Source organism: Balaenoptera musculus, chromosome 3 (genome assembly GCF_009873245.2).
Source record: "Balaenoptera musculus isolate JJ_BM4_2016_0621 chromosome 3, mBalMus1.pri.v3, whole genome shotgun sequence".
Taxonomy (NCBI): domain Eukaryota; kingdom Metazoa; phylum Chordata; class Mammalia; order Artiodactyla; family Balaenopteridae; genus Balaenoptera; species Balaenoptera musculus.
Window position 1 is genome coordinate 29,240,754 of NC_045787.1, and position 24,364 is coordinate 29,265,117.

Here is a 24,364-nt window from a genome sequence, read left to right on the forward strand (position 1 = left end):
TCCAATTTGTATTCCTTTTATTTCTTTTTCTTCTATGATTGCCGTGGCTAGGACTTCCAAAACTATGTTGAATAATATTGAATAATAGTGGTGAGAGTGGACATCCTTGTCTCGTTCCTGATCTTAGAGGAAATGCTTTCAGTTTTTCACCATTGAGAATGATGTTTGCTGTGGGTTTGTCATATATGACCTTTATTATGTTGAGGTAGGTTCCCTCTATGCCCACTTTCTGGAGAGTTTTTATCATAAATGGGTGTTGAATTTTTGTCAAAAGCTTTTTCTGCATCTATTGAGATGATCATATGGTTTTTATTCTTCCAATTTGTTAATATGGTGTATCACATTGATTGATTTGCGTATATTGAAGAATCCTTGCATCCCTGGGATAAGTCCCACTTGATCGTGGCGTATGATCCTTTTAATGTGTTGTTGGATTCCGTTTGCTAGTATTTTGTTGAGGATTTTTGCATCTATATTCATGAGTGATATTGGTCTGTAATTTTCTTTTTTTGTAGTATCTTTGTCTGGTTTTGGTATCAGGGTGATGGTGGCCTCATAGAATGAGTTTGGGAGTGTTCCTTCCTCTGCAATTTTTTGGGAGAGTTTGAGAAGGATGGGTGTTAGCTCTTCTCTAAATGTTTGATAGAATTCACCTGTGAAACCATCTGGTCCTGGACTTTTGTTTGTTGGAAGATTTTTAATCACAGTTTCAATTTCATTACTTGTAATTGGTCTGTTAATATTTTCTGTTTCTTCCTGGTTCAGTCTTGGAAGGTTATACCTTTCTAAGAATTTGTCCATTTCTTCCAGGTTGTCCATTTTATTGGCATAGAGTTGCTGGTAGTAGTCTCTTAGGATGCTTTGTATATCTGCGGTGTCTGTTGTAACTTCTCCTTTTTCATTTCTAATTTTATTGATTTGAGTCCTCTCCCTCTTTTTCTTGATGAGTCTGGCTAATGGCTTATCAATTTTGTTTATCTTCTCAAAGAACCAGCTTTTAGTTTTATTGATCTTTGCTATTGTTTTGTTTCTATTTCATTTATTTCTGCTCTGATCTTTATGGTTTCTTTCCTTCTGCTAACTTTGGGTTTTGTTTGTTCTTCTTTCTCTAGTTCCTTTAGGTGTAAGGTTAGATTGTTTACTTGAGATTTTTCTTGTTTCTTTAGGTAGGCTTGTATAGCTATAAACTTCCCTCTTAGAACTGCTTTTGCTGCATCCCATAGGTTTTGGATCGTCGTGTTTTCATTGTCATTTGTCTCTAGGTATTTTTTGATTTCCTCTTTGATTTCTTCAGTGATCTCTTGGTTATTTAGTAATGTATTGTTTAGCCTCCATGTGTTTGTGCTTTTCACACTTTATTCCCTGTAATTCATTTCTAATCTCATAGCGTTGTGGTCAGAAAAGATGCTTGATATGATTTCAATTTTCTTAAATTTACTGAGGCTTGATTTGTGACCCAAGATGTGATCTATCCTGGAGAATGATCTGTGCGCACTTGAGAAGAAAGTGTAATCTGCTGTTTTTGGATGGAATGTCCTATAAATATCAATTAAACCTATCTGGTCTATTGTATCATTTAAAGCTTCTGTTTCCTTATTTATTTTCATTTTGGATGATCTGTCCATTGGTGTAAGTGAGGTGTTAAAGTCCCCCACTATTATTGTGTTACTGTCGATTTCCTCTTTTACAGCTGTTAGCAGTTGCCTTATGTATTGAGGTGCTCCTATGTTGGGTGCATATATATTTATAATTGTTATATCTTCTTCTTGGATTGGTCCCTTGATCATTATGTAGTGTCCTTCCTTGTCTCTTGTAACATTCTTTATTTTAAAGTCTATTTTATCTGATATGAGTATAGCTACTCCAGCTTTCTTTTGATTTCCATTTTCATGGAATATCTTTTTCCATCCCCTCACTTTCAGTCTGTATGTGTCCCTAGGTCTGAAGTGGGTCTCTTGTAGACAGCATATATATGGGTCTTGTTTTTGTATCCATTCAGCAAGCCTGTGTCTTTTGGTTGGAGCATTTAATCCATTCACGTTTAAGGGAATTATCAATATGTATGTTCCTATGACCATTTTCTTAATTGTTTTGGGTTTGTTTTTGTAGGTCCTTTTCTTCTCTTGTGTTTCCCACTTAGAGAAGTTCCTTTAGCATTTGTTGTAGAGCTGGTTTGGTGGTGCTGAATTCTCTTAGCTTTTGGTTGTCTGTAAAACTTTTGATTTCTCCATCAAATCTAAATGAGATCCTTGCCGGGTAGAGTAATCTTGGTTGTAGGTTCTTCCCTTTCATCACTTTAAGTATATCATGCCACTCCCTTCTGGCTTGTAGAGTTTCTGCTGAGAACTCAGCTGTTAACCTTATGGAGTTCCCTTGTATGTTATTCGTCGTTTTTCCCTTGCTGCTTTCAATAATTTTTCTTTGTCTTTAATTTTTGCCAATTTGATTACTATGTGTCTCGGCGTGTTTCTCCTTGGGTTTATCCTGTATGGAACTCTCTGTGCTTCCTGGACTTGGGTGACTATTTCCTTTCCCATGTTAGGGAAGTTTTCGACTATAATCTCTTCAGATATTTTCTCTGGTCCTTTCTCTCTCTCTTCTCCTTCTGGGATCCCTATAATGAGAATGTTGTTGCGTTTAATGTTGTCCCAGAGGTCTCTTAGGCTGTCTTCATTTCTTTTCATTCTTTTTTCTTTAGTCTATTCCGCAGCAGTGAATTCCACCATTCTGTCTTCCAGGTCACTTATCCATTATTCTGCCTCAGTTATTCTGCTATTGATTCCTTCTAATGTAGTTTTCATTTCAGTTATTGTATTGTTCGTCTCTGTCTGTTTGTTCTTTAATTCTTCTAGATCTTTGTTAAACATTTCTTTTTTTTTTTAATTTTATTTATTTATTTATGGCTGTGTTGGGTCTTCGTTTCTGTGCGAGGGCTTTCTCTAGTTGCGGCAAGCAGGGGCCACTCTTCATCGCGGTGCGCGGGCCTCTCACTATCGCGGCCTCTCTTGTTGCGGAGCACAGGCTCCAGACGCGCAGGCTCAGTAATCGTGGCTCACGAGCCTAGTTGCTCTGCGGCATGTGGGATCTTCCCAGACCAGGGCTTGAACCCGTATCCCCTGCATTGGCAGGCAGATTCTCAACCACTGCGCCACCAGGGAAGCCCTGTTAAACATTTCTTGATTCTTCTCGATCTTTGCCTCCATTCTTATTCTGAGGTCCTGGATCATCTTCACTATCATTATTCTGAATTCTTTTTCTGGAAGGTTGCCTATCTCCACTTCATTTCGTTGTTTTTCTGGAGTTTCATCTTGTTCCTTCATCTGGTATATAGCCCTCTGCCTTTTCATCTTGTTTATCTTTCTGTGAATGTGGTTTTTCTTCCACAGGCTGCAGGATTGTAGTTTTTCTTGCTTCTGCTGTCTGCCCTCTGGTGGTTGAGGCTATCTGAGAGGCTTGACGGGAGGCTCTGGTCATGATTTTTTTTTAAGACATTAAAAAAATTAACTCAAAACAGATTTTTGGTTTTTTTAGGGATGCTTTCAAGGACTTTATCCATTATAACATCCAGAATCTTTATGAGGACTCACTAGTGAAATTTCTCTCAGATTACAGTATCTTAGAAAAGCTGTACTTCTCCTGAGCAACTGATTCACTTTTTACAGGCACTGTGTATTTTCTTTGCCTTTCTACCTAGGAGGCTTAAGCCACATTTGAAGGCCAACTCTCGGAGTTTTGGAGAGCAATATACTGTGCTTTACTCTGTACTATTTTTATTTATTTTCTTTGTCTATTTACTTTCTTTATCCCAGTGTATCCTTTGCCTTGAATCCTTCACCTATTTATTTTTCATCCTATGTATTCTTCTGGTAAACTGCCTCAAATCCTTGTGGAACAACGCAGGATGTGGTATCTGTGTTTATGAATGAATGAGTACGTGCATATTACACCTTTAGTTGCCCAACCTAAAGGCTGGAAGTTGTCCTAGATTCCCTCTCACTAACTCTCCACATCCAAGTTGTCACCAAATTTATCTCTTTCATCTCTGTATATCTATCCCTTCCTTGCTGTTACCTTGCCGTGTCTTGGTTCGTCTCATTGCTTCATTACTTTATTTCCTACCTTATTGTTCTTCCTACCTTCTGGCACCTTCCTACAAGTCTGGCACCTTTTCCTCTTCCACAGTGCTGCTATAGAGCATGTTCTAATATCAGAATCTGTTCATATCATTTTCTTAATACAAAAATCTTCTACGACTGCCTGTATCAGTCAGTCATATTTGGACTCTTTAATCTAGCACATAAGACTTTTTAATGATCTGACTTCTGTTTAACCTTCCCTCAGTCCACATACTTGTCATGCAGTTTCACACCTATTTACCTTTGCACTTGCTTTTCCCTCTGCCCAGAACACCCTTCCCACTCTTCATCAATTCCTACCAAGCTTTCAAAATTCATTACAGGTGACATCTTCCTCAAAAGGTTTTCCCTGTCTCCCAGCCCAGTAGTTACCAGTGTGGTCCCTGGATCAGTAGCATTTGCATCATCCCGGAAAATTATTAGAAATGCTAAATCCTTGGGTATTACTCAAGGCTTACTGAATTAGAAACTCTGGGCATGAGGCCCAGCAATCTGTGGTGCCCATTGGTTTTCAGATTTTACCATGCATCAAAATCACCAGGGGTGGGGGAGTGGGGGCTTGTTAAAATATCAGCTTCCATTTCTGAAAAATCTTGGGTTGGGTGGGTGTGATGCATTGTATTAATAGCCCCAGTTCTTCACCCCTCCCTGCATCCAAGCCCTTTCCCAAGTGACTGTGTAGTTCCTCCCAGTCTTAAAGAGGCAGAGAATATTTCCCTGCCCCTTGACTTTGTATTTGGTCACAGGACATGCTTTGACCATTGGAATTAGTGGGTGTGACATGACCAAAGGCTTGTAAAAACATTTGCAGGATTGGGCTTGCACTTTTTGTGCCTCTGCCATGTCTGAAGACCAACATGTCCAGCCTGGCCCACTGGTTCTAGGAGGAGATTGAGAGACTATTGTTTTAAGCCACTGAGTTTTCTGTTGCGTATATACCTAGGAGTGAAATTGCAGGGCCTAGGGTAATCACCTAGCAGATAATGTCCCTTATCCAAAGTGGTTGTACCAATTTTATATACTCCCACCAGCATTGTATGAGCATTCCTGTTGTTTACTGTGCTGTCATTCCAACAGTTGATTAGTCTTTTTAATTTTAAGTGAATCTCATTATGGTTGTAATTTGCATTTTCCTAAAGACTAATAAAGTAAAGCACCTTTTCATATGGAAAATTGATCCAGTTTTCCATATTATGATCTAAGCTCTGTGAGGACATACAGGGATTGTTGTGTGTTTTGTTCACTGCTGTATCCCTAGCCACAACAGTGTATTGCACATTGTAGGCATTCAATAAATATTTGTTAATAAACAGTGTAAGAGCAGAACTGGATGAACATTGAATTGAGCATTCGCTGACTTTGGCTAATAATTTATTCTGTGACCATATTCAGGATACCTAACATCACTAGGTCTTGGTTTTCTTGCCTGTAAAATACAAGAGTTTGTTATCCCTGAGATATATCTTGCCTATGAAATTGTATGATTCTGGAATTTATGAATTGCTTTTCACGTTTATATTATTTTGGGACCCATGCTTTTACATACTTATTTTCTCTTGATTCTCCGTTTTTCGTTTAATGTGCTTGACTTACAAACGATACACCAGTAGCAGAGAGCACAACTAGCACTGTATCTAAATATTATTCTCCACTAAATAGAATCAGAGCGCCTCCCTCAAGAAAAGGCTGGTTTCCACTACTGGGATAGGGAAAGTATGAGATGAAGTTGGAACATCTTCTTGCACTGGAAAGTAAGGAATCTCTTAAAGAATGATAGGACATAACAGAAGGACAAGGAAGTCAGCTTGAAGGAGCTGCCACTGTCCAAATCTGGGACAATTTGAGCATCAAAATAAATGAATAATAATAGATTGTAACCCATTCAATAAAAAAGAAGTTCCCAGTCCATACTGATATGAATGAATGAATGAATGAGTGAATGAATGAATGAATAGGGAGGAAGGGATGTTCCATTACAGTAGAATGTCAACAAATAAATATAAAATCATTAATGGTGTTAAAATTCAGGAGTAAAAGTTCAATGGGAATCAGATATTTAATAGCCTCTCTCAAAGTCTCTCTCCACAAATTGCTTATTAACTTAACTGCAAGGGGTAACTTTATAGTGGAGAACATGTCCCACACCACATTAAAGTGGCCAAAGTTAACATCACCAAATTAGCAAAACAGACTGGTATCAGGTGCTTCCTGATATAATGTACTAAGAACCTCTATGGTATACCCACCAAAAACGCATCACCTGAATCCCAAATCTACAGATTCTACAAAACAAGTCAATAAGTACAAAGAAAGTTCAGGGAAGTAGTCTAGATTCAAGAAGACAAAGTCATGACAACTAAAAGCTATATGTGATCCTGTATTGGTTCCTGAACCAAGGGGAACAAAACAGGTAAAAAAAGAACATTATGGGACAATGGATAGAATAGGGACATTGGATTAGATATTATTTTATAAATGTTAAATTTCCTGATTTTGTAAAAGAATGTTCTTATTCTTAGAAAGTACGTACTTATTTAGAGGAATGGACTGTGATATCTCCAGCTTGCTCTCAAATAGTTCAGAGGGATATACACACACACACAGTAGGGCAGGGAGGAGAGAGGGATTGTGAAAGTTAAAGCAGATGGGGCAAAATGTAAGCAGTTGGTGAATCTGGGTAAAAGTTATGGCAGTTTCTTGTACTTGTATAGCAATTTTGTGTAACTTTGTAACTTTTTGTAAGTTTGAAATTATACCAAATTTAAAAGTTATCTCTTCAATCTAAAAAAACCTTAAAAAATTAAAAACCTTTAGGAAAAACTTTACAAACTTAATGCCTATAAATTGCTTTGCAAAGTTTCCGAATCAGCTAGTCTGAACTTTTAACTTGGTTCCATAATAAAAGCCTGCAAAGTGAATGAACTAGGGATTGTATAGAACACACAGATTATAATTGCTTTTTAATGATTTTTTATTTTGAAATAATTGCAGATTCATAGGAAGTTGCAAAAAAAAAAAAAGTATAGGAATATCATGTGCACCCTTATTACACAGCGTCCCCCAATAGTAACATTGCACCTTACTACAGTTTCAAAACCAGAAAATTGACATTTGTACAATCCAGCAGTTTATTCAGATTTAGCCAGCTGTGCCTGTACTCTCTTTCTATGAACTTTTATCATACGTGTAGTTACATGTAACCACCACCGTACTCAACATACAGAACTGTTTCATCACCACAAGTACCACTTCCTTGTACTATCACTTCATAGCCACACACCTGCACTCCCCATCTCCAACTTCTGGCAACCACTAATCTGCCCTTCATATCTATAATGTTGGTATTTCAAGAATGTCCCATAAATGGAATCATACAGTATATATTGTTGAGATTGTCATTTTTCACTCAGTATAATTTCCTTGAGATCCATTCAAGTTGTTGTATGTATGAATAGTTTATTTTTATTGTTGAGTAGTATTCCATGGTATAGATTTATCACAGTTTGTTTAACCATTCATGCATTGAAGGATATTTGGGTTTCCAGTTTTTGGCTATTACAGATAATGCTGCTATGAACATTGACGTGCAGGTTTTTGCATGAACATAAGTTTTCATTTCATAAATACCCAAGAGTGTTTTTTGGTTTTTTTTTTTTTTTTTTTTTTTCTTACTTAGCATTTAGGTTTATGTTTTAAAGTTTATTCTGAGGCAGTTATTTTCATACTTTATTTGTGACAAACCATTGTTCCTTCTACTCTTAAATCCATGCCTAATTCTGTAAACACAGTGATTTGAATTCACGTTAATAAGGACTATATAGAGTCCGTGTGATAACGGAGAAATGGATTCAAAAATTAAGCAACTGCAGTTGCTGTGTTCAGTAACTAAGATATGTATGTAAATGGCCAGTAGATTACATTTTTTTTTTAAGTGGCATGAATCGAAATCAAAAGCCCCTTGACCTGGCCCATCAGGCTAGGTATGATCTAATTTGTATGTACCTTTTCTCCTTAATCTTGTATCAGTCCATCATTATGTATAGCCACATAATCTTCTTTTCCTTTGTACTAGGCTCTGGCCTTCTGTAGGGACTTTAACATGCTATTCACCCACCCACCCACCCCCACCCTGTCCCCATTTCTTCTTCCCCTTTTGCCTATCTAACTCTTATTCATGAGACTTCCTTAATGAGGTATGGTTACTGCCCACCCTCCAGTATAAACTTGTTACAGTCTTTTCTTCTCTCAAAGTGCCCAATTCTTTTCATTTAGGAAAAGAGCAAGGACTCCAGAATGTTAAGATCAGGGACTCTGGAATCAGACCTTGGGCAAGTCACTTACCTTTATATGCCTCAGGTCTTATTATCTTAAATGAAATTAATAGTAGTACCTGTTTGATAGGATAAGGATTAACTGAATTAAAATATGTAAATATGAATGAACTAAATATAAATTAATATGAAATTAAATATGTAAATCCCTGAGAACAATTCCAGGCATATATTAGATGCTAAGTGTCATCCATTATTGTGAAATTTATCACAATATGTAATTATATGTTACATGGTGATTATTCATAATATCACTCCTACTGGACTCTCTAAGCTCTATGAGGGTATTAACTGGGTCTGGTTTTTTTGTTTTTTTGTTTTTTGTTTTTTGTTTTTTTGTTTTTAACCACATTATACTCAATACCCACCATCTGTCAGATCCTATTCTAGGTGTTAGGTGCTAAATGCATAACAGTGAATACATAAAGACTTAATGTTTTAAAAATCAAGAAATCAGGTCATCAAGAAAAAGGAAATGAGTCACTTACAAATTTCATTATCTACTGATAGGCATACTTAAGATTATCAGGTACTGGTAAAGAGAAGCTAAACTACTTCCTCAAGTCCAGGCAATTCAGTATTCTGATTGAAATTGAAAGTGTTTATTTCCATTTTAAGTTTAGTTTGCTTTTGTGTTTATGTGTAATAGTGACTTGTGTCAAAACATTATTTGAGAAACCAATCTTTTTATTTTTTTAAAAAACTTAAAAAGTTTAATTAATTTATTTATTTTGGCTGAGTTGCGGCATGTATGTGGACTTCTTAGTTGCAGCATGCATGCAGGATCTAGTTCCCCGACCAGGCATCGAACCCAGGCCCCCTGCATTGGGAGCACAGAGTCTTACCTGCTGGACCACCAGGGAAGTCCCCAAACCTATCTTTTTACATCCCTCTTTTCTGCATACCTTCCTCCTCCCCACCAATTTTACCTAGATTTCTTAAACAACTATAAAAGTCCTCTATAACACACAAAGTCATTTTATTCTGTATTTCCATTAACCTTCTACCTTAGGATATAGTTGATGTTACATTTTCTTTTTAAGTAAACTTTCATAGAAAGTTTACTTTTGTGTAACTCATCATTATATAAATCAGAAACTCCACTTAAAATTTTAAAATCCATTTTTCCTGATGAAACGTTAATCAGACTGATAATGACAGAATTTAAATAACCAAAAATTATTTTCATTTTATATACAGAAAGGATATGGCATTTGATGTTATAAAAATCTGCATTTTATGATTAGTTCATTTTTCAAAAATATACATCCTTAATTTATATACTTATGTCCTATAAAGTGGCATAGTGGGAGGGACCTAGTGGAAATTATTTAAAAGGTTCCTGTAGGTAATGTGGATGAGAAATTGCTTTTTCCATTTATTATTTCTTTTCCTATATATTGAACTATTTAAAATAATTTTGAAATTGAGCTCCTTAATAAGGAGTTGTTTGTTATTGGTTTTAATTGACTTTTTACAAGGTTATCTTCCCTGAAAAGTTACCCCAATATCTTTTCCACATTCATTAGTTATATTATATAATTATGATATTTGGGTCTCTTGAATTCTTTTACTGGTTTTTTAAAAATACCAATTACAGAAATAGAGTCTGAGGGAAACATGGTGTCTCAGTCCATTTAGGCTGTTATAACAGAATACCATAGACTGGGTGGCTTATAAACAACAGAAATTTATTTCTTACAATTCTGGAGGCTGGGCAGTCCAACGTCAAGTTCCCAGCAGATTCATGTCTTGTGAGAGAACCCACTTCCTGGTTCATACATGGCCGTGTTCTTGCTGTGTCCTCATATGGCGGAAGGGACAGAGGAGCTCTCTGAAGTCTCTTTCATGATGACATTAATCCCATTTGTGAGAATTTGACCCTCATGACCTAATCACCTCCCATGGGCCCCACTTCCAAATACCATCACACTGGGGATTAGGGTTCAACATACGAATTGGCAGGGGAGGGGGACACAGACATTCACTTCCATGGCACACGGTTTAGCAGTAATAGGTCTGATAAAGAAAAGGCTTTACTTAATCCTGACTTAAATATGAGACAATGATATTTTGTACCCAACAAAAAATTTCCCTTAATTAAAAAAAAAAAGTTGAAACTTAACACAACATTTTAAATCAACTATATTCCAGTAAAAATTTAAAAAAAAAAGAAAAAGCAAGATACATATGAAAAAAAAGCTGTTTATTATGGAAAACTTTGTACGTTCAAGGTAAACAGAAGAGTATAATGAATGCCCAGTGTCCATCACTCAGCTTCCATAGTAATCAACATGCTGTCATTTTAATTTCATCTATACCTTCACCCATTCTCTAACCATTGCTAAATTATTATCATTATTACTTTTGCAGTATTTTGGAATTTGGTAATATTTAGATATATTGAAAAATAGAAATCTTGGATATACGCATGTAACCAATATCTCTCCATGATATAGAACATTTTGATCACACCAGAAAGTTTCTATATGCCTCTTTGTAATCAAATCCCACCACCATCATCATAAAAGCATATATTTATAAGTTGGACTTCATCAAAATTCCAAAAGATATTAAGAGAATGAAAAGGCAAAGCAAAAGATGATAAAATATTTTCAAATAGTATCTAATAAAACTTTTATCTAAAGCATATAAATCATGTTCTCAGAAGTCAGCAATAAGATTGCCAACCTCTACTCTAGACCTATACTTACTGGACATCAAAGCAGAGATGTTGAGTAGGTAGTTGGATATATGAGTGTAGTGTACAGGGGAAATGTCAAAGTAGGAGACATAAATTTTAGAGTCATCAGCATATAGGTGCTATTTTAAAATCATGAGATCAGAGACTTCCCTCGTGGTGCAGTGGTTAAGAATCCGCCTGCCAATGCAGGGGACACGGGTTTGATCCCTGGTCTGGGAAGATCCCACATGCCGTGGAGGAACCAAGCCTGTGCGCCACAACTACTGAGCCCACCTGCTACAACTACTGAAGGCTGCGCGCCTAGAGCCCATGCTTTGCAACAAGAGAAGCCGCCGCAATGAGGAGCCTGCACACCGCAACGAAGAGTAGCCTCTGCTCGCCGCAACTAGAGAAAGCCGTGCACAGCAACAGAGACCCAATGCAGCCATAAATAAATAAATAAATAAATAAAATTTTAAAAAATGAATGAAAAAAATCATGAGATCAGGTGAGATCAACAGCAGAGGTAGGACAGGAAGATGAGAAGGAACCAAAATAGGATTCAGGAGTGGCCTGTGTCCTATGAGGAAAAACCAGAAGAATATGTTGTTCTGGAAAACAGAAGATTGATCAACTCTGTTGAATGCTAATTGAAATCAGATGAGATATGAGGTTTGTCTGTCACACTTAGCAATGTAGATGCATGCCATTACTAACCATGGCAAGACTTCTGGTGGAATGATAAGAATAAAAACACATACAGTGTGGTTTCAAGAGAAAGAAGAATTGGAGATGAATATGGACAACTGAAGGAATTTTGCTGTGAAAGGAAACAGAAAATTAAGCAGTTGTTTGATGGAGGGTATAGGAGTCAAGGGGTTTTTTTTTTTTTGTGGGAGTAGTAGGAGTTATCAACATATAGATGTTCATATGCTGATTGGAGTGATCCAATAAGAGGGAAAATTGATACAGGAGAGAGAAGAGAGTTGCTGGAAGTGACATCTTTGGGTTAGGGCAGAAGAGGGATCATTAATGCATGTTATGCATGAGTGATCATGATTTTTTTGCATATCTTCTGTGTGTACCCTTTCTCAATTGTTCTTTTAGGTACTTTAAGTAATGATCTTAAACTGTTGAATTGGAAGAATTTCCTAAAGTACTTGAAACATATCCATTTATTCTCCTACTGAGTTGTCTTAAAGAATTTATTGTTCCTAGGGAATATGTCACGTAATGAGGATCAAAATAACCAGACAGAGGATAGGCATTTTCCCAGTGAAGACTTACAGGTGACCAACAGGCATGTGAAAAGATGTTTGACATCACTAATCATCAGGGAAATGCAAATCAAAACCACAGTGAGATATCACCTCACACCTGTCAAAATGGCTACTTATCAAAAAGTCAACAAATAAGGGAACTCTCATGCACTGTTGGTGGGAATGTGCAGCCACTGTGGAAAACAGTATAGAGGTTCCTCAAAAAATTAAAAATAGAAGTACCATACAATCCAACAATTCCACTTCTGGGTATTTTTCTGAAGAAAACAAAAATACTAATTTGAAAAGATACATGCACCCTATGTTCATCACATTATTTACAGTGTATGGAAGCAACCTGAGTGCCCATCGATAGGTGAATGGATAAAGAAGATGTGGTTATGTATGCGTGTGTGTGTATATATACACACACACACATTTTTTATGGCTGATGTCATTTGCCACAACATGGATGGACCTAGAGGGTATTATGCTGAGTGAAACAAGTCAGATAGATACCATATGATTTCATTTATATGTGGAATCTAAAAAACAAAACATATGGACAAACATAAGAAAACAAAAACAGAGATACAGATACAGAGAGCAAACAGGTAGTTGCCAGAGGGGAGAGAGGTGAGGAGATGAGTGAAATAGATGAGGAAAATTAAGAGGTACAAACTTCCAGTTACCAAATAGATGAGTCACAGTGATGAAATGTACAGTGTGGGGAATATAGTTAATAATAATGTAATATCTTTGTATGGTGACAGATGGTAACTAGACTTCCTGTGGTGGTCATTTGAAATGTATAGAAATATCAAATCATTATGTTGTGCACCAGGAACTAATAACATAGTGTTATGGGTCAATTATACTTCAAAAACAAACAAACTCGTAGAGGAAGAGATCAGATTTGTGGTTATCAGAGGCTGGGGTTGGGAGGTAGGAAACTGAATGAAGGTGGTCAAAAGGTACAAACTTCCAGTTGCAAGATGAATAAGTACTAAAGATGTAACGTGCAACACGATAAACATGATTAACACTGCTGTATGTTATATATGAAAGTTGTTAAGCGAGTAGATCCTAAGAGTTTTCATCACAGGGAAAATTTTTTTCTTCTTCTTCTTTGTATCTGTATGAGATGATAGATGTTCACTAAACTTATTGCGGTAATAAAAAAAAAAATTTTTCAAGTAGCCAGAGTTTTTTTGAAAAGATTCTTAGGGCTGCCAAATTCCAAATAGCTAACAAGACCAAGATGGCTAATAAGACTATTACATACTTTTATCATTTAATATTAATGTAGAAGTCTTCATGTATTCAGGCTTTTCTTATATTTTATACGCATCCAAAAAATTTGCTTGTGTGTGTTTAAACAAAAAGAATTACAGACTTCAGGATCTCTTGCTTTCTAGTGGTGTTGAATGACCAATTCAGAAAAATCTGGCCAATATATTTGATGCACTAGAAAAAAAAAAAGTGAATTAAAAATTTTTACAGTAGTTGAAAGTGTGCCCTCTTGTGGACTGTTCAGTAATTTTACATAAAAGCATTTTCTCTCATATTTTAGATTACATTAATTGTGTATCATCAAGTGTGTAATGGTCAAAAGTTGTAGGTTAGACCTACATCCAAATATTATAGTTCTTTAAGACCTCAGCCTCATTTAGAAAGAAATAAAATGACCATTGTTTGATTTTTGCGTTTCTAACACCATTGTATAGGAAATCATCTTGTGATATAAGAATCACTTTTAAACTATATTGAGATAGGCTCTTTCTTTTGCAGTGGAAAAGAATGTGAGAAATAAAATTTTTGGTGTGGAGGTGTACTAGCAACCCAAATAACTCATAGCAGCACTTGGAAATTTCCTCCATAGCCTCTATGTTTAAACAAAAAAATTCCAGGGCTCAGGACTGTTTTTCTCCTGATAAAGCTTGCAGTTTTGTGTATTTTGTTATCATTAGACATCATGTAACTACTCTGCACCTCTGTAAGTCAGTTTAACGGTCATAATCAAGGGGGACCTTTTAAAGTAATATGAACTTTTGTTAAAGTCAGTTCAAATAAAAATGCATGTGAAATAAATTGATAAGAACAAGGAACAAGACTGATTAGAGAAATATATAAAGTTATACTAATTGTTTTACTTCTCAATGAACATACACATATTCTATAAAGTGCTTTTGAGACACTCTAAATCTCAACCAGATTTACTTCTTAGTGACTTCTCTTTCTCTTCATAATAGTACTCAATAATGTAACTATATCCTCCTATTACATAGTAAATATATTAAGATATAACAACATTACTGAATACACGTTATTGGTATCCAGCATGGTGGCTGCAGAGAGCTCAGGATTCCAAAAGCAAAGCATGTGTTTAGAGAGGGCTTTAGAGCTTTGTTTTATTTTGCAGTTTTCTTATTTAATGGAAATAATTTAGAACTATAGAAAGGGAGAAATGTTTTAAAGAAGTGAAAATTTTTACAGACAGCTGATTGGGAACTGTTTTTGAGCTAGGATTTGAAGGTCTTTTGGAAGTGTCTTTAAACAGAATGTGAAAAATTCATTCGTAAATAGTAGGCAGCAAAAAGGAATCTGGAGGTAGCTTGACAGAGTGAAAGCATTCTGCTGGAGAGGTGCCACTCTAGGGAGTCACTGTTACCTATTTAAAATAGTAAATAGTACAACATGTATTTATTTACTTATCTAGCTACGTAGGATTTACATGCCACCTATTTCCCAAAAGAATTTGAGACAGCTTATTCTATTAAATGTAATATAAACTGAGATAATAAAAATGTACTAGTTTTAAGCCCTCCCTCCCTCCTTCCTCACCAAAGAAAAAAGAAGGAAAAAAAGAAATTAACATTACTAAGGAAGAAAAGTGCTAATTAGCTAAATAGTCCACACATATAAAATGTTGGTTTATTCAAAATAATGTTATAATCATGTAAGACAACGTAGTATAAAGAATACTGAACTAGAAATCCAAACATTTGTAGTCTTGACTAGACCTTCAACAAACATTTAGCTTCTCTGAGGAACATTTCCTTTACCTTTTATTGGTTTGTCTTTTCTGTCTTAGCAATGTAGGTATTTCCCAGTTTTATGTCCTTCAGATATGCTTGAGAATGTAAGGTTTGGTTAGAAACACCTGAGTTCACATATCAGCTCTGCTGTGTGCTTTGTAGCCACAGGCAAAACATTTAGGCTCTTAGCCTTATTTTTGTATCTCTGAAATAGAGATCATCTTCACAATCCTCTGACTTTGATAATTAAGGAAATGTATGTGTTAAAGTCTGGCATGTAAGAAGTGCTAAAAAAATTTCTGCTGCAAAAGTTACCTGGTCTCTTGCCTGTCTCATCTGTTATTATAATTTAACTGTTATCAGTCCTCTATGGATCACTTCCATATTTATAACTGTAGTTCTGACCTCTTTTGTGGATTCCAGAATTTCCAACTTCCTACTTTAGACATCTCCAACAACTGGATATTACTTTGGCATTTTAATCTGAATGAATCCAAAATCAGACCATCATTATATTTCAATATTGAAGTATTCGTCCAACAACTTTCTGCCTCTATTTTCACTCTCTACCACCCCATTTTCCTTATCACTCTTATTTTAGTCTTACTAAGTTCATTTATATCAAGTATATAAAAAAAAGTCAACATTTCATAACAAATACCTTTGCAGGGTCTAATTCATCTTTCTGGCCTTATGCTCTGGCCAAAGTGCTTATGAATGCACGCTGCATGTTCTATTAGTCTTTAACACCTAGCATAGGGTCTTTATACAGTAGATTCTTAACATAGGTTTCATAGATAATTATACAGATATACCAGAGAAATCTGTGTACATATAGCAGCACCTATTAGAAGGCTCATTTAATGTTTTTCATTTTAATACATATTTTATATCATTGTTTTTCTGATTTATAAAATAATTGTCTAATAGTTTTTTTAAAATCCAAGCAACACAGATATAAATATTACAAAAATGGGAATTCCCCAAAATACCAGAATACATCCCATCCCCTAACCATTGTTAATGGTTTAAAAATATATTCTTAAAGAACCTTTTTTCATGCCTATCATTTGTATAAAAATGTATTTTAAGCAAAAATGGGCTTGAACTGTACACATTGATATTTTCAGTTCCCAGTATCTATATGAGAAGCTAACATCTGTCTTTTGGCTACCATTTATAACTCAAGGAGTAGCTAGCTTGTGTGGGTTTGGATGAACTATTGATCTAACCTAGTATGACATTTTGAGACTATTTTAACTATCCGGTAAAAGGAAAATGCTTTAGTTAGGTCCAAAAAAAGGTGACGCATATTTTCTGGAGAACAATACAAAGTACAATTTAATGGAATTTCAATTATTAATTTAAGGCAGACTGAATGGCTATTATGGGAAAAGTTACCAAATTGATATCTTATATTTAGCATACATTTATCTCATCGATGATATGCTCAGAAATGGAGGAAATAAGGGGTTTGTGCTTGACAACATTTAATAAAATGTTACTATATTATGCCAATTTTGAGAAGTTATTAACTCAGCATAAAAAGTATGAGGGTGTTAACTTATTCTTTATAATCTTTTATCAAAGACTGATTTTCTTCAACGTGAGTTTTGCTTACTGCTCTATAGTCCGATCAAGAAGAAAGTAAGAGTACTTGAAGTACCATAAGATGTGAACCAAGTACAAAATAGACGTGGTTATAAATTATCAAGTAAGGAGTCTGATTCCATAAAGCCATAGTCGCCTTACTTTATATTTACATGGTATAGTTTACTGAATAACATTCATTTAAATTTGATATTTCAGTCGAGCTATAAAATAATATTAGAAAAAGAATGAGACATATCTGCATTTATGAAAGATTTCTGAGATAATGTGACAAATCAAGAAGTTTCCTCATTAAATAAAACTGGAATATTAGTACCTCAGGTTTATATAAGAATTGAATGAGAGTACATTTTATGTGTTTATTACCAGTTTTTATTATATAGTAGGTCCTCAATAAATGTTAGTTATCATTTCTACCAGTTTTTCACTACTAAAAAGGTGCAATTGTTGAGACAGATTATACATATTTTTGGGCTGTGGGGTACAAAGTGGCTGTACAGGAAAGTTTATCTACCGTCAGATTATGAGATTGCCTTTTATTCCAAATCCATTTCAATTTGAATATTATTATTATAACTTTTACCAATACTGTTTTATTTTCATTTCTATCATTTACATTAGGAAATAATAAATTTTGAAGTGAAATTAAATGAGTGAAAGACTAAGGTCTTTAAAAATCTTGGCAAGTGCTTAGAAGTTCCCTTCAGACTCATTATAATGGGCTGAAATGGAAATTTACCAAAATATCTTCCACTAATTAACGATTAGTAATTGTAGGTGAGCATGCCTAGGACTATTACACATATTTGTAATACTATGGTGAAATATATACTGGATAATAATTTTTAGTAGGTCTTTCAGAAGAAGGGAGTACTTGTATTGAAAGACCCCTTTTCCCTTATGCACCTATGTTTCTCCTCTGCTCCTCCAGAAGTGTTTTTCCAGTTAGCAGTAACATTGTTAACTTTCTGGATCACTTACTATGTGCCAGGTAGTATGTCAAGTGATTTACATGCATTATTTTATTTCATTCTCATTACCACTTATGCAGTGGGCTACTTTCTTTACTCTTCCATTTCTTTAAATCAGCAACTTTCAAACTGCTTTGATTTGGTGACCCATCATTAGAAAGACATGTTACGTAGACTCTCAAAGCAGTGTGCAGTGTAGCCTTACAGTTCTATTCTCTCCATCCCTCTCAGTATTGATCTCAACCCACTAAATTTATTTTACAATCTACTAATCAGTCACCGTTCACAGATTTTAAATAAAGCACTGCCTTAAGCGACAGTTCTAAAGCACTCATTATAACCTTTCCCATTTGGTTACCATTTCATTCTGGACACATTCTTCCCCAGAGATAATGACTTTCAGCTTCAGTTTTGGTAGTTTCATGAAAGACAGTGTACTTTCACAGAGGCAGGTGAACCAAACAGTGCCCAATCCAGAGCCAGAAATGCCATGTCTAATTAGGAGTGTGTATATTCACTTTTAGAGTTCTAGGAATGTTGTTTCTTGATGGTCTTTGGTCACCTTCTAGCATAAGACAGCAACATTTCTATAGATTACTCATATTCATTAAAATCTATGACCTTAGCTAAAATTATAAGTCTGTTTCTACCAAAGTCTTCTGTTCTTCAGAATCTTTGATCACATGAAATTGTCACAGTTCAGCAGTATGGTGTAAATATTTGTCAGTAGCCAAATACTTAATTCATAGTTAAAGCACCAAGTTTTGAGTTGACATCAGAGTGTTTAGATGCCTTTATTATATCAACTGAGAAAAATATTATGGTTAGATTTATTAATCTTCCAATTCACACGTGGTAACTAAATATGTAAATCTTTTTAGGCTAAAAAAAACTCCAGCCTAGGGTTGGGTCTACTTTACATGTTACTCATCTGAAATTTAGGAAAATAGAATAAAGTCAAATAGCCCACAAGAGAATCCCCTAGCATATTGTTCTTTATGGGTTTCTATCCTCTGAATTAAATACTTAAACACGGTCACTTGTTACTTAATCTGCTTGAATGAATATGGCAATTTACATGTACAATAGTGAGTCATATATGAATAACAAGAGGTTTTGTGCTGTTCTATCCATAATTTGCATTCAATGATTTTTTTCCCCATCAATTACTAATCATAAAATGGAACTTTCTTATTAACCTAAACTTAGAAAAACTGTATTGTTTTGATGACTCTGTCAGCTTTTAAATTCTGAGTTTTTAAAGTGCTTGATGCAACTGTTAAATATGCAGTGCTTCTTTAAACTTCTTTAGTGATTATTAAATAATCAAATTAATTACTTCAAAGTATAAAGTCCATCGTGGAGCAAAAGGAAAAATAGAGGATAGCCAGTAGTAATTATATCTTCCCTATACTATTTCTTGTGCCTTTTCCCTATAGTGGGCTTCTGCTAGCAAGTTTTGTGTCAGTCATTCATCAGAGGAAAACAGTGTTTTTTCCTTAGCCAGCCATAGAAAAGAATGTACATATAAAAGTCATTAAAGGAATAAAAAGAAAAAGAAATGATTACTGTTGATAAAAACACAGGATAGTTGTTATCTTTAGAAGGAGGTAGATTGCTAGAGTGGTTCCATGGATGCTTACTTTTTAACTGTTAAACCATACATATATGTTTTAGGAACTTTTGTCAGTATATCATATTTATAATAAAAGTGAAGAAAAAGAAAGTTCTTAATTTTAACTACTTATATACTTCTACTTTTTTTTAATATATTTTTATTTTTTAATTATTATTTATTTATTTATTTTTGTCTGTGTTGGGTCTTCGTTTCTGTGCGAGGGCTTTCTCTAGTTGCGGCAAGTGGGGGTCACTCTTCATCGCGGTGTGCGGGCCTCTCACTCTCGCGGCCTCTCTTGTTGCGGAGCACAGGCTCCAGACGCGCAGGCTCAGTAGTTGTGGCTCACGGGCCTAGTTGCTCCGCGGCATGTGGGATCTTCCCAGACCAGGGCTCGAACCCGTGTCCCCTGCATTGGCAGGCAGATTCCCAACCACTGCGCCACCAGGAAAGCCCTATACTTCTACTTTTTTAATGAAAAAACGTAAATTGTAAAGTTGCATTAAGATGTAGGAGTAAGGGGAGTTATTATATCATTACACTGTTTTGAAGTTTTTAATTCAAAAAACTTAGAGGTTCTCTTAAAAGTTAATGACTAGCAGGTATAACCTCAAAGAGAAAACATTTAAACTGTTTAAACTAAAAATTACAATTCAGTTTTCTATTTTAGCACTATGTCTTAGATAATTGATGTAGAGCAGACTTCTTTTGTTTGCCGTTTATTTTATGAAGCTATTTAATAAGACAAATCTTTTAATAATGTGCACATTATTTACTAGAAAGGCAAGTTGAAGCTAAATTTTTATGTATTTATGATGTGGCAAAGAAAATAGTGCTTGTCAAAATTGAGTATCCCTGTCCGGTAATATAGCCTACTAGTTACACAGACTCTTGAGCCAGATTGCTTGGGTTCTAATCTTTGCTCCACAAATTACTTGAAACTTCATGTAAATTAATTTCCTCATCAGTAAAATGCAGAAAATAATAGTACCTACTTTAGTTGGTTGTTGTGAGGACTAAATGAGTCATTGTATACAAAGCACTTTGCAGTGTGTAACATACAGTTAGTAGTATATGCATGATGGCTATTATTGTTATATAGCTTGAGCAAACAAGAAAAGCAGAAAATTTTATTTTTTAAGCACTTCCCTAGTAGTAATATATTTGACATATTGTTACAAATAATTGTCTGTTTTTTGTTGCAGTGTTTGGGAAATGGGAAGTAATGACAGCTGGCACCTGAACTAAGTACTTTCATAGGCAACACCATTCCAGAACTTCAGGATGAATGGGGATATGCCCCATGTCCCCATCACTACTCTTGCGGGGATTGCTAGTCTCACAGACCGTAAGTTTGGTTATTTTATCTAATTTATGTTCTACTCTGACATTGATTTTTAAAGAGACTATAACATTAATTATTTGCAGCGTCATAAATAACAAAATGTGTAAAGATTTTAGATTTTGAATGACACACAACATTATTTTCTTTGGTTTATTGGCATAAATGTGAAAGTAACAGAATTAGTGTAGTCAACTAATAATAGATAAGACCTTAATTTCTGTTTCATGCTAAGGACCCATTAAGAAATGGTAGTGTGTGTTTGTTTAAAGGTCTTATATGATAAAGGGGTAAATGCAAAAGTAAGGATCAAAGAAGTTGAAACAAAGCATTAAGGCAAATCAAAACCAAAGAAGCATGGGTTTGCATATAGGAACTATTACAGACTTTTAAAAAAGCGTTTATGGAAATGGTAACTGAAACTGCCCTTCAAAGAAGAAAATTTAATAGCCCAACATAATCTGATTTCTTAGTGACGTTTATTTTGATGTCATGTTTAGTAATCTTTTGGAGTTTGTCATAGATGTCAAGAGCCTATTTTACCGTGAACACTTAAGTTTAAGAACATCTTCATTCTCTTGAGATTTAATTAGTGTAGCATAATATTTTAGGGACTCATTCTTTTGGTAGGCAACTCTAATACTTAGTCCCTGGGTAATGGTGCAAAAAGCTCCTCACAATGTTAGTCCTTATCCTACCTGAATAAAGGGAAAAAGAGATATGAGAGGGGAGGGTAGACCGTGAGGAGATGACATACTTTTCTTTGTATAGCAAGCATTATGCAAGATATGGGGCTTCATAAAAGGAGCCATAAGAAAATAACTTCAAGAAATGTTTTCATCTGTTTTCCCCCAAATACTATTTTTTTCTGTTATTAATGTCCAGCTGGTTTAAGTGGGGGTAAAATAGATAACAGCCTACAGCTTTGCAGCAGGGCTAGTTTATAAAATCTGACATAACAAGAAAGTAGCCAGTAGGGTTAGAATAACTCAGGTAAGAAAGCTTTTGAAACAGTCTTTAGTTTTGGTTATCACTTTGTTATAAGTAAGCCATAAATTCATATAATATGTAGGAGTACAGAATCAAATATACTACCAGGAATTTCTTTGGGGGGGGGTGGTCTGCCCATTATCTCAGCTGTACCTCATTTTAAAAGTTTGCCCAATAAGCCCTACTTATTAAGTAATAATTTGTTTCCAGTGTTTTTATTAATAAAAACCCTGTTATTACCCATTGTGGCTGAGTGGCATGATAGTTATACTATATAGGTGATTAGAAATTAAACCAAAAACAAAGACACTGTAGTTAACTTTCTTAACTTTTAGTTTAGACAAATGAACAAATTTCATTTATATGAAAACATTAAATAACTGAATTTAGACTACTGTAAAACATTTATGCCCTTTTGTTTGCTGTCAGAATAAAATGAAGAGAGACTATTTAGTAATCTATAACTTAAAGCAAAATTCCTTAGATATTTTTCTTCCTTCAGAATCCTATTCTGTGGACGTTGTTCTCCTACCAAAGTGAGCTCTTTATTTTTGTATTTATTTAAGCTTTTAAAAACACACATTACTTGTCTATCTGGTAAAGAGTCAGGTATTGTTACTTGGTTTATTTATTTGATTCTGGTAAATCTTATAACAGAAATAATTAATATAGTCTCAATTCTTGGAAATTACTTAGTTTTTAACCCTAGTTTTTTTACTCATTTATTAAATTAATAAAGATTTAAGACATGAAAAGTTAGGACAGAGTTTTATTCTTAGAGAGTAGTATAATCTATTATGGTCCAAGGGACGTGTGGGGAGTTTTAATAGAGGTGTTTGGGGTTTGTTGGGGGAGAGACGGAATACCTTTTTATAAATTTGTCACATTTATATTTATAACTTATTTTTAATCCCCAAATACATTTAAACACTAAAGAGATTTCTTTCTGTCACTCAGTTTCTAATAATCTGATTTTATTCCCAATAGTCCTGAACCAGCTGCCTCTTCCATCCCCTTTACCTGCTACAACTACAAAGAGCCTTCTCTTTAATGCACGAATAGCAGAAGAGGTGAACTGCCTTTTGGCCTGTAGGGATGATAATTTGGTTTCACAGCTTGTGCATAGCCTCAACCAGGTATCAACAGATCACATGTAAGTACAATCTAAAATAAAATGAAAAGTTTTGGTCTTACTAAGAGAATCAGTATTCCTGGTTTTACTTTTATTTCAAAAAATCTTTAATACATAGTTTATTTTAAATTACTTGAATATCCAAGTGAGAATATAGCCTTACTGTGATGAGATATTAATGAGATTTAAATAGGGCATAGTTATTTTGAGACAGTAGTTCTGACCCATGTGATTCTATGAGGATCTTTTTGATTCTTATAATAATCTTGGGATTCATCAAGACGGATCTGTGCAGAGGTCTAAAGTTGCTCATGAAGTTAGCTCCCTTTTTCCTGGAATTGCTGGAGTCGTTAGAATTCCCAGGCACTAGGGACTTTAATGCTGGCTTTATTTGGAGTAGGCTTATATGCTTTTCGTGTAAAGTATAACAAGAACTCAAAGATTAACTTCAAGGAAGGCTACTACAGAATTTGGGACTAATTTTTTTCCAGGATTTATAGTACAATCTGAACATAGGTGTGTATTTTCACACAATAGACTTTTAAAATAATATGCACTTAAATTACATAGCTTATTTACAGAACTTTTGCACGAGTATACTTTTTAAAATTTACTTTTTACTACAAAAGCAGTATATACTTACAATATCTGAACACAAAAATGTAAAAAAGTTCACAACCCACTACTCAGTGGTACTCATGTGTCCTTCCATTCTTTTACTGTTGTTTAACTTAAAGTTCATTATTTAGCAGAATGAGGATAAAGCACATTATAATGGAGAGGTCTCTGCCATTAGCTGTAGCACATACTTTAGGGCCATTTTTAAACCTGATGAATTTAGGTGAAATACTAAATGTGAATTTTCTGATGGAGAAACTGAGAAATGATTGGTTATGTCACTCCAGAAATTCAACAATGTCTAAATATTATATCACTTCTTATACATGTACATCCTTAATCAAAAGTTTTCACCACATATTTAAAGAGATAAGGGAAATAGCACATGTATAGTTATGATTTATTATATGGAGAGCTGCTTTAAGATTGCCCCCAGAAATTAATTTTATCATTGGATACCATCTTTATGAATCTTACTAGATTTAATGAGTGGAACAGTGATGTGTAGAATATAAGACTTAAAATGCTGCCTATATTTAATTATTTTATCATTTACCTTCCATAGTTGTGAACTTAATTTGCTACTTACTAATTGCAGCTATTCTTTTTTTTTTTTTTTTTTTTAATTAATTAATTTA

General features: G+C 34.7%; 1 protein-coding gene across 3 annotated transcripts in view; it reads left to right on the top strand.

The window, feature by feature from the left end:
- Window positions 1-24,364, top strand: part of NIPBL (NIPBL cohesin loading factor) — a 207,821-nt gene that overhangs the window by 63,342 nt on the left and 120,115 nt on the right. For all 3 annotated transcript variants that reach the window (XM_036846419.1, XM_036846417.1, XM_036846418.1), the window contains exons 2-3: window positions 20,850-20,992; window positions 22,964-23,129. In XM_036846419.1, the coding sequence (XP_036702314.1) occupies window positions 20,929-20,992; window positions 22,964-23,129 (230 nt within the window). In that variant the 5' untranslated portion in view covers window positions 20,850-20,928. The remainder of the gene's footprint in view (window positions 1-20,849; window positions 20,993-22,963; window positions 23,130-24,364) is intronic.